We start from the raw sequence: 12033 nt of genomic DNA on the forward strand, positions 1-12033 counted from the left end.
TAAAGACATAAAAAAATAAAAGCAAAAAATAAAATACATAAAAAAATAAAAAATAAACGGGGCGATAAATGTTGTAGGGGACTTGTTCCGAACTGGCCTTTGTCCTATTTTAATTGGGTATGAAGATTGAGTAAGGTGACAAAAATATCCGACATGATGAGGATTGGAATGACCGGCTCATCCCATACCTGCCTTGTTGCCATCCTTGAATCGTGCTCAATTTCAACACCAAAATCACCAATCGTACACCAACCAAAGATTGATCTAAATCCACAACTAAACTTAATAGTCTTCAATTTCAAATGTGTTTTAAATTGTTCAATTAGTGATCGACACATGTCACCCTATCATCAACCTTGTTTGTGTAGCATATCTCATTACAATAACACATACGACTTCAACAAGAGAAGCAAATATATAGATTTGAAACCCCATAACCACACTGAAGCCCCTGTTTAAGCTCCTTTATAATTAACTTACACGGAAAAATGTATTTGTGGAATAGTTTTTATTTTATTATTATTATTTTTTGAAGAATGTGTGATTTAAAAAGAAGGAAAATTTTGAATTTAGTGTAATATTATTTTATTGAAGAAAATGTGGTTGAAAAGAAGAAAGAGAAACATATATTAAAATTTCAATGGAGGGCAAACAGCCATAAGTGAAAGATTGAAAAGTTAATACCTATTTTTTTTTTCATTTATTTTTAATGAAAGAGGTGACTTTATCTTTACTTAAAATAAATAAAAACAAAAGAAGACAAAAAAAAATAATAATAATAATAAATAAATTCATCCTCTAAAATGGACCCCTCCCAACACGTAATACACCCCACACTTTTCCATAAGAGAAGATATGGAAGCTATTTTGCCTACCATTTTTGTTAAAATCAGCAATCCAACCCATTTTTTCTGCAAACTTGGCCCTTCACTTTTTTTCCCCCAATTTTATATAGCAAAGAAAGAGAAAAGTCAAAAACCCATTAAATTTTGTTGGCAGGTGTTCGGGGTGGTAGTAGATAGGATTTGTATTTGGTGGGGTCCATTTTGTAGAATAGTTTAACCTAATTTTGTTTTTGTTTTATTTTAATTTTATTATTTATTCAAATGGAGTACTGAAGTCCTTTTAATTATTATCATTAGAATTAACCTACTTGTACACCACCTGTTGGTGCTGTACACTTACAGCCCCTTCACTGTAGAGGGGGTCCACGCCCATTTTTTTAATCGACAGCCCCCCAATGTGAGGAGACTGTACACCGAGCTATATAGCAAGACTGTTATACTTATTATTTGACTTTTGAATGGTTGAATGAACAAATTCAATCAAAAAATTATATACTTGCAGTGTTGCCCCTGTTTGGAGGAAATTTTGAGGGCAAAATCTCGACTAATAGTCTATACAGTCAATCCCCTAAAGTAGCGTGCACCAAACATGATATGCCTATACTGTGAAGGCAAACTTGAGTTTGCTACCCATCTTTTCAATAACTTGCTCATCTGTTCATTTTCAACTTAGTCAACAAATTTCTTATCCTTGCATCTCTAAAAAACTCTCTAAATACAACATGCTCACTATTTTAAAGAGTTAATCCTTAAAAATAAGCTCCAAAAAACTCTCTATTTTAACTTTTCAAAATATAGAGTGGATTTGGCTCTCTAAATTTGAAGAACCGAACCCATTGTCTATTCTTACGTTATTATGATTGCATATAAAAAGTTCTAGATTTCAATACTCTATTTCTTAAATTATTCGAATTATATTTGAATTATTTGGCCATTGACATAAATAAATGTTTCTAGGCGAAAGCAAAATGAAGAATCAAAATCGGGAATTGTTGGAGTGTGTAAAAAATATTTGCCTTTAAATTTAAAAATGCTCTTTATTATACCTTCTAAATTTAAAAATGCCCACTATTATACATAAGATGTTCTTTATAAATAGAGAGGCTCTTAGATATACTCTTTTACTACACAAGGCTTGCTTTTACAAGTCACTGGCTAGCACCTCTAAAATATTTGAGGAATCAATACAACCACCTAAGCAAGACGTGGGCTTTTCCCATATATGGTAAGTTGAAAACCACTAACTTCACCTCAAAGGTGACAAAACTGTGAAAGTTAACAGAAACTAAACTAAAGAAAAGCAGAAACGTGCAATGGCGCCCACATGTATTTCCCATGGTCCACAAGAACAAATCAGAAGAGTAAAAACTACTAAATGAAATGAAGATGACGTGACATCAAGTAAAGTTCAGAGTAGAGAATTAAGGAAAAGAGAAAGGAAGTTGAAAGCATACCCAGCCGGACCATCCTCAGTTTCGATATGCCTCCTCTTTTTGAGTTTCTTTGGAAGCTTAACACGGACCAAATCAACATTACCAAGCTCACCAAAGCTACTTTCTAGATTCAACCACTCTTCCAAGAGCATTGCCCTCTCCTCCTTCAATTCAGGTGCAGAAGTTCTGAAATAGCTAAGGGCTCTTTCAAACACCCCTGATGAGAGAGAGAGAATATTTTATTTTACTAAGATGAAAATAACAAGTCATTAGTAATAGGATGCATTAGCATCAAATTATCTTACCTCTAACACGTTGAAGGCATTTTCTCTTCTGTTCATTATCACTTTCTTGCACATCCGAATCCTGGAAGTCCTCTTCCATAGCAGATGCCTCGAATTTGGCATAACTAATCCACACCTTCAAGTGTTTTGTGCGGTTTAAAAGCCTCTCATAAAGAGCTCTAGTTCTTTCATATTCACCCTCTGATATCTCAAAGTCGATGTACGCCTGTCATGAAATAAATACTGAGTTTATGTGTTGTAATAAACCAACAGCCTCCAGCAATAATAGAAAGGTAGACTGATCAGAACAGGCCAGATGTTCAATACTTAAGTTCAATATTTTCAACTTCATGGGAGGCTTGAAAATGCAGCAGCAAAACTAGTCGAGAGCGGACCAAAGTTTCTTTTGAATTAATAAATAATTCATTCTCAATCTTGCGGTACAGACATTTGAAATGATAAATATTAAGACTGCTTTAATGAGATGCGTGAATAGTAGACCCTAAAAATTATTGTGCTCTATAATTCAATTTCAAATCAACAGAGCCAGCCAAAAGGCCAAAATGCAGGCTGCCAACAGTAATTTTCCAAACAAAAGCATGCACACAGTAGCAGCAAGAAATCTTTTCAATGTATCGAAACTACGGAAGATCAATTATGTCATACCTTCCACAACAACTCTGGCATGTCTAAAGCGGGTTGGTCAATTGCAAGCTCGAAAATAGATCTGGCTCTCTCAGTTTCAGCCAGAGATCTTTCCAACTCGGCATACTTGCTCCATGCATAACAGTGTTCCGGTGACCATTCCAAATACTTCTGATATAGTTTCCGGCAACGATCAATGTTACCAAGTTGCAGCTCTATCTCAATGTATTTCTTAAATATCTGTTTGTAAATGCAAAAAGGACAACATTATACAGAAGAAAAAGTAGCAATAAAACAACTTCAATGTGAAGACATGAGAAGAAAGAGGAAAAAGTATTATGTAATCAAACAACTGTGGTACCTTATCTTTCGGAGCCTTGCCAATTGCCGATCCAAGAATTAGCCGCGCTCGATCAAGATCTAACTGTCGTATTTCAAACTGGGCAGCCATCAACCAAATCTTCGCAAATGAAAATTTGTCATGAGGAATGATCTTGAGACACAAGCTGGTCAAAATTTCAAAGTACATTAGGAAGTCAGAACCCTGATCAAATCTTATGAAGAAGCCACAAAGACCAACCGTGAAACTTGGAAGATGTTATTGCATTATGTTTGAAGGTGTGAATATACCATATTTTTTTAACTAACAAATAAATCACTCTTTTGCAGGTAATGTTTTAGTTTTTTGGGTGGCAACTGTAGGAAAACTGAACTGTTTCTTGACTAAACTTGGTCATCATAGTAAAGTACATTACCTAACTAATTCATTGTACAACTGTATTTCAATAGTAAGGAAAATATAATTCATATGAAACATATAATTTGAAGTGCGAAAACTTTTATTAACTCAAATGATGCTAGTACAAAACCCAAGAGAAAGCAAAATTATTGGAGACCCTTCTCAGCTTCAAGTTAATTACTTCGGCATAGCTTTTCAATCAAGATTCACTTATCAGTCTAAATTTTACCACCAGGATGGATATTTTGGCATAGCTTTTTAAAACAAGATGTACTTATCAGTCTAATCTTACCTCCAGATGGATTAAAAGTTCGATCCTCATCTACTTAGGCATACCCCATTTTCTTTTAAGATCAGGGAAACTACTATAATTTCTTTAAAATTTCATAAGTTCTAAAATTTACTGAAATTCACCCTGTAAATAAATGTCAACAGTGTAAAAGTACATCAAAACAAAGCTATCAGATGCTTAACCATAAAAGGGAAGCAAGCATATGTTTCATCAAAGTGAAGCACTCGTATATAAAGCATATTATATTAATATATCCATTCAACAAGATTAAACATAGTTATTATTACATGAACTAGCAGCAAAGTTGATATGCAACTATAAAAAAAATCATAAGAATTCTAGCAAAACCACCAACAAAGTGTTTATAAAGTGAATTGTATATATGTACGGCTTTATTTTGTTTAACATGTTGAATGTTCAAATTATCACCAAATAGGTAACTTGCTACCAAGCTAACTGAACGATATCACCACTGCATACTTGACTCTTAAGTGCACAAAGTACATTGAGCCTAAATTTGCCTACCCTAGAATTGCCTTCTCATTCTTTGCAACTAGGCACACTTTTAAGTTGCAGCGACTGCCTTGTGTCGCATTTTGAACTTGCAAACCACCTAACCTCTAGGGGAATAGCTGGTGAATTGGAACTTTACTAAATGCTTGTGAAGAAACCCACTATGGACTGCCCAATAGCCCCAGCACCCCAGTTCACCTACAAACTACATTTTATGACATAGAACAACTACGTCACGTTCTCGAGACCAACCACATGTGAAATCTGGGAAGGTTTACAAACCATGCCTGCTATTGGTTGTTTGTTAAAATTTATGCTCGCGAAATGTATTAGTAATTATTTATTTCCACAGATCATATTTTTAGTGATTGAACTAGGAAGTGGAGTAATGACTTTCATTTTCCTCAAATCATCACAACTCCAATAATTTGGCAATGCGTTTGTGAAAAGTACACACGAATAGTAACTATTTTAGTATTTATATAGTTACTATCGAGCTTTCTTCACATTCTGTACTGTAACCTTCACTATGGTACCTATAGGATGCTAGACATGATTCCTGATTTTCAACTTCTCATTCTCTTCCTTCATTTTTAAATTTCAAAAACCTGTGCTTCCAGCCATCCCTTTAAAACAAGTTACATTTATTCCTAGCACTCCAAATCATCAACCACAACCTTCAACAAGGATCTAGTCATTCCACATCACATACTTTTTGGAGTAACAAAAGACAATGCCTTATGGGCATAGGGAGTCAAGTGAGCAGGACCAAATCATTGGGAAGTCTTGGACGGCTGAGTCCTTATTGTGAGATGAAACTAAAGGGACAGAATTTAGGGGGTAGGAGTGGAGAATACTTTGCCATTGTGCTTAATGTTCTGTAACTTGCAAACATTCCATCTTGAATGTACTCCTTGATGAATTTTTCAGAGATTATAGCCATATTAGGTAATATTTACCGCTATGAAATTATAAAAGTACTGAAGCCTAACATTGTAGTTAAGATCAAGTTTCTTACACATGAGGACCATCATTAAAAGAGTTCACACCAATCCATCTCCATGAGAGCTATGAAGTAAAGAAAATCAAAATAGTCCTTTATGTCTTAAAATGAAATTTATGTTAGTTGGATTCTTGAACCCATAAATAGGATGGAACTTGCGTACCAAAATGTTATATTAACATAATTCACCTAGTACTAAATGACTGAACAATAAAAGCCCTCAATCAGATTCATAAGTAACTTGAGCATTAAATTTGACAAAGTAGATTTCACATAATTTGCAAAATTGCTACATCAAACATACAATTTATGAACTCAGCAAATAGGATAGAAGCACAAGAAAACTAACAAGAAGCTACTTTTATCACACTAAAACGAAAACAACCATGTGTGCAATGTACAATCTGACGACATAAGGCACTCTCAGATGAAATGCAGAAGTGATAACAAGCAATGTAGCTGCATTTTCAGCGTGAAATGTCCCAGGCCATACCCTATTAGGCAAAGAAATTCCCTAGGACATTATGGTAAGGGCCCCAGATGATACACATAAAAAAGCACAAAGCATGAAATTATTTTTTCAAATGGCAGATAAAATCTGTCATATCATACGAGACCATCACGTATCAAAATATCTCACAGGTCAGCTTACCTGTAGATGTTTCTGGTACGGTCTACATCTTGCGCATCCAGTTCTTCGTACAAAACATAATTAATCCTGAGCATACAAGTTCAACCAGTAAGAAAAATTTAAAATAAAAGAAAATGGTGTTCTTAAATATACCATACAAATTTTGAGCTTACCACAAGTATATATACCGCTGCCAATAACGCTTCTCTTGAGCAGGAGGAATATTTGCAATGGCCCTCTCATAAACATCTTCGATCCTTTCTTTATTTCCGGCACTCTCTTCTAACCTAATGTAATCAAACCATGCATCATAATTTAGCGGGTTCTTCCTAACCTCATCTTCATACTGAAACCTCCTCTTCCCAATAATAGCATCCTCAATTCCTTCCCTGTCACCGTATTGCTTCTCAAAGGCAACAAATTTTTTGTACAATTCCTCTGCCCGCCCCTTGGGGATATGATCCAAGGCATATTTATATATACACCTTGCCCTCTCTGTTTCCTTACATTTCTCCTCAAACTCTGCAAATGCCACAAATAACTCCTCTGCCTCTTCATCATCCCCCAACTTTTCCACTGCACGCTCATAACAACTCCTTGCACGAGGTATTTCTCCATTTTTCATCTCAAATTTTGCATACCTAATCCACGCGCCAACCTTCGGATGACAGTCTACAAACCGTTCAAAAATCTCCCTTGCCCTCTCGACCTCATTGTACCTTAACTCAAACTTTATATACGAAAGCCAGCCTTGTTGATCCGGCTGCCACGACATCCACCTCTCAAAAATTTGCCTTGCACCAGCGACATTGCCCAGCATCTCCTCCATGTGAATATACTTGTACCACAATTGATCCACCCTAGGCAACAACATAACGGCACGATCCCACACATTACGAGCATGGTTAACAAACTTGTTCTTCATCTCAAAGTCAGCATACTTCAACCACATCGTGTGATCGCGATAATCAACCTCAAGAGCACGCTCCCACACCGATCTAGCTCGAGTAAAATCCTTCTGGGACTCCTCCCACTTGGCATATTTCACCCAAACGCTTTTGTTCCACCGGACTCTTCGTATTAGGTCCTCATATTCCTTGCGCTTACGGAGCCGGTAATCGCCGAGCTCAATGGAGTCGGTGATTTTCTGCTTGGGGGGCCGGATTTCAGCCTCCTGGCGCTCACGGGCCTCACGTAAAATCTGCTCCGCGGTGATTTGAATCTGGGCGGGGGTCTTGTTCTTCACCCGGGTGGGTCGGGGGAGCTTCACCTCCGTTTCTTTTCGGGTCAGGTACCCTAATGTCGGGTCGGAATCTCTTGATGAAGCCATGGCTGTAACTATTCCAGTAACTGGCCACGCTTTTGTATATATGTGCGCGTGTTACAGTGTGTGATTGTGAGTAGATAGAGAAAGGAATTTCGATAAGCAAAAAAAGAATTAGGGTTCTTGGGGTGTTTGATTGGAATTGGGGGATAGAGGAAGGGAGAAATTGCAATTTGGGGTCGTTGTTTCGTATATATTTACCTTTTGGACCTAAAACTTTTTAATTTCTTTTCCAATTCTAGTAATGTCTCTGTTTAAAACCAAAATTTATTCAATATAATAATTAAAAAAAAAAAGTATGTCCCCTCTTAACTATGTATTTTAAACTTTATTTTTTGAAAAACTTTGTCCTCAAAAATGTAGTTTGTAAACAAAAAAAAGTTTACGATGAAATCAAATGATGTTGGTGTTATAAATTTATAGATGCGACAATTGATGAGGTTTTTGTTCATATTCGAACTTGAAGTGCACCGATTGCTTTTGGTGCATATAGAGCTCAATGTGGACCTAGACCATTTAATTAAATCACAACCTTTTTACTTTTTGAAATTAAAAAAGACTTTCATTAAATACTCTCTCTACAAACTACCGTGGGGAAAGAAAAGGGAATACAATGTAATCACAACCGAATCCTCAACAACTATAGCATAGGATGCAAGTTCATGAGGCACCTTAATGCTTATCCAAAAATAAAATGACACATATCACAATCCACCTTTTGACACAACGATACAATATCCAACAAAATGACTACTTTTGATAATTGGAGTCTCTTAACCACATATAAAGGAGTCGCACTCAGCCGCTCCAATCTAAAAACCATGATTGTTTTATTTCAAATCAAATCACTCAACTCGTGATAGCTTGACAATTGTGATAAATGACATGACACTATATTTCATTGTCGATGCAAACATGCATATAAATCATCGTTATCCATCTAGATTGGTACATCATTTTCCCCACTTAAAGCCATTCGTTTGAAATAAAAAATATAAACAATGCGATCCAATGTGACAAAAATCAAGTCCAGGTTTCACGGGGTGCCTTTCTTCTTGGCACAGAAAGGGACACCGTGCGGCAGTAGTCTGCTCCGCTAGACTACCTTCCGCCTTTTCTCGGTCGCGTCGGGACGAAAGAAAATTTGATTGCAATTTTGTAGAGAGCTTACAATTGAGAATTTGAATACATTGAAAGTAAATTGAACATTGATTGCTGAAAATTGAACATTACAATTGATGAAAGCAGAAAATTACAAATGCTGGTGCAGGGGGCGGACACCAGTGAGCTTGAAAGATTTTTGAATGACTAATACCCCCTATAATAGCATTCTGAACAAAAACCCAAGTGACGGGAGTAGACGTTTAAAAGGCGAGGAATCATACTAATCTTTTACTAATATCAGAGCTATTTTACAATTAAAATAACTATTACAATAAAACGAAAATTACAACTCAAACTTGAAGTAATATTTACAATGTGCGGCCGAAGTTGGGAAAACTGCGGCTGCGATAGTGTCAAGGGGCTAAGTAAAGCTGCGGTCCTTGACATTCTCCCCCATTTGTTTTGGCGACGTCCTCGGTGCCATCAATGCATGATACTCTTCAATTAATGATTTGAAGGCCCCGAGATCTTTTTCTCTTTCCCAAGTATTCTCCTCGCTGCTGCATCCCATCCATTTGATCAAGTACTCCTGATGATCTTTTCTAGAAGCCCGAGTGATTCGATGGTCAAGAATAGCTTCAGCAACCTTCTTTCCAGCTTTCTTCAGTTCAAATACAGGTCGCTTTGGCTCATTTCTAGATGCGTCCTCCTTATCCGAAAAGTATGGCTTCAACACACTAACATGAAGGACCTTGTGGATTTTACACCATGAAGGGAGTTCAACTCTGTATGCAACTCTTCCAATCCTCTTCACAATGGGTAATGGTCCAATGTATTTTGGTGACAATCTTGAGTCCTTCCCTCTTGTTGGTTTGTAAACATTTCTGTCGGGAAGCTTAACCATTACCAGATCTCCAACATTGAATTCAATAAAACGGCGCTTTAGATCTGCAGCCTTTTTATGCCGTTTAGGGGACTTGGTACTTCGTTCAATATCCACTGTATGAGGGAGTAGCGGTTGCTGGCCGGTAACAATCTCAAAAGGACTCTTATTGGTGGAAGAGCTCTTTTGGGCATTGAAGCAAATTTGGGCCGCATCCAAAAGTTTTACCCAGTTTTTCTGCGAAGTAGAGATAAAGTGCCGAAGATATTCTTCTAGCATAGAATTGAAGCGCTCCGTGCTCAAAGTTGAACCAAGAAGTTTGAACAACTCAGTCCAAAATATGCGAGTGAAACGAGGATCTCGATCACTGACGATGTCCTTAGGCAGCCCCCAGTATTTGACAATATGTTTGAAGAAGAGTTGAGCTGTCTCTTTCGCAGATACATACTTAGGCGCTGCAATGAAAGTTGCATATTTTGATAGACGGTCCACCACGACAATGATAGTGCCAAAATCCTCAACTTTTGGCAACCCAATAATGTAGTCCATCGATACACTTTCAAATGGCCGGGATGGAACGGAAAGGGGCTCCAGCAAGCCCGTCTTTTTCTGATGATCTGTCTTATCTTGCTGACAAATAAGACAAGTTTTTACATGTGTTGCAATGTCATCCCGCATTTGAGGCCAGTAGTATGCACGTTGTAGTAGTGCACAAGTGCGTTCCTCTCCGGGATGCCCCGCCCAAATTGTGTCATGGCATTCCGTGATTAGTGATTTCCTCAGATCTCCACCCTTAGGAAATATAGACGGTCTCCCTTTGTCTTCACTAGTTCCCCATCTAGCCAGAACTGTCGAGTTTTACCCTGCTTGATAAGGTCGACCAAATATTGGGTAGCCGGGTCCTTCTCCATAAGTGCCCGAATTTGGTCTCTAGTGTTCGTGGAGATTGCGCTCCCTGAAAGAGCAGCTACAGAGCAGATGGTAGCTAAATCGACCCGTCGACTAAGAGCATCAGCAACATGATTACTAGAGTCGGGACGATACTCTAACATAAAATTGAACTCCGAAAGGAATTCCTGCCAACGAGCCTGTTTGCTCGACAGTTTTGGTTGGGACATAAAGTGACTAACTGCAGTATTATCTGTCTTCACAATAAATGGAGACCCAAGCAGATAGTGACGCCATCCTCTGAGACAATGGACAACTGCTAACAATTCCTTTTCATGTGCCGAGTAACGACGTTCTGTCTGGTTTAACTTTCGGCTCTCATATGCTACCGGATGTCCTTCTTGCATGAGGACCCCACCAAGGGCAAAATCTGAAGCATCTGTATGAACTTCGAATGGTTTAGCCATATCCGGTAAGGCTAAAACGTCCACATGGACTTCTTCAACCTTTCAAAAGCAGCTTGGCATTGGGATGACCAATCCCAATCCTTATCCTTCTTTGTCAATTCAGTAAGGGGCAGTGCAATTTCTGAGTAGCCTTTCACAAATCTTCGATAGTAATTGCATAACCCAAGAAATGAACGTACATCATGTACGGTTTTTGGTGGTTGCCAATCTTTGATGGCTGTAACCTTCTTCGAATCCATGCGAATTTTGCCTTGTTCAATGATGTGACCCAAGAAACTGATAGATGTCTGAGCAAATGAGCATTTAGACGGCTTAGCATAAAGTTCATTCTCTCGTAGCCGATTAAAAACTTGCCTCACATGCTGGACATGTTCCTCCAATGTCTCGCTGTAGATTACTAATCATCTAAAAACCCGTGAAGTACCTGATTCATCATAGTACAAAATGTTGGTGGAGCGTTTGTCAAACCAAAAGGCATCACCTTAAATTCAAAGGCTCCATATCTGGTTACCACCGTAGTCTTTGCTTCGTCTCCCTCCTTAATCCGAACTTGCCAGTATCTGGACCTGAGATCAATTTTTGTGTAATACTTCGCTCGACTCAGTCGATCGAAGCAATCTGCGACCAGTGGGATAGGATAGCTATTCTTTACAGTAATCTTGTTCAGGGCTCGATAGTCACAGCACATTCTAAGAGAGCCATCAGTCTTTTTCTGAAACAATACAGGAGCTCCGTACGCCGACTTCGCCGGCACAATGATTCCACTCTCCAACATTTCTCCCAACTGCTTCCTAAGCTCTTCAAGCTCAGGCTGAGACATACGGTATGGTGCCCTGGCGGGAGCTTTAGCGCCTGGAATAAGTTCGATCTCATGATCAATCGTCCTTCTTGGTGGTAATTTCTTTGGTAATTCTTCCGGCATGATATCCTCAAATTCCCGAATAAGCCTTTTAACGGGTTTTGGAATAGGACCATTCGCCTC

General features: G+C 38.0%; 1 protein-coding gene across 1 annotated transcript; it reads right to left on the reverse strand.

The window, feature by feature from the left end:
• Window positions 1–2238: 2238 nt before the first annotated feature.
• On the reverse strand, window positions 2239–7870 carry LOC111398584 (crooked neck-like protein 1). Its single transcript, XM_023025552.1, has 6 exons — window positions 6559–7870; window positions 6407–6472; window positions 3569–3713; window positions 3229–3447; window positions 2584–2788; window positions 2239–2495 (listed from the first exon to the last, which is right to left on the reverse strand). Exons 1-6 carry the CDS (start codon window positions 7713–7715, stop codon window positions 2254–2256), a joined length of 2034 nt encoding a protein of 677 aa, XP_022881320.1. The 5' UTR covers window positions 7716–7870; the 3' UTR covers window positions 2239–2253.
• Window positions 7871–12033: the final 4163 nt, after the last annotated feature.

Source organism: Olea europaea, chromosome 8, assembly GCF_002742605.1.
Source record: "Olea europaea var. sylvestris chromosome 8, O_europaea_v1, whole genome shotgun sequence".
In the NCBI taxonomy this organism is placed as follows: Eukaryota; Viridiplantae; Streptophyta; class Magnoliopsida; order Lamiales; family Oleaceae; genus Olea; species Olea europaea.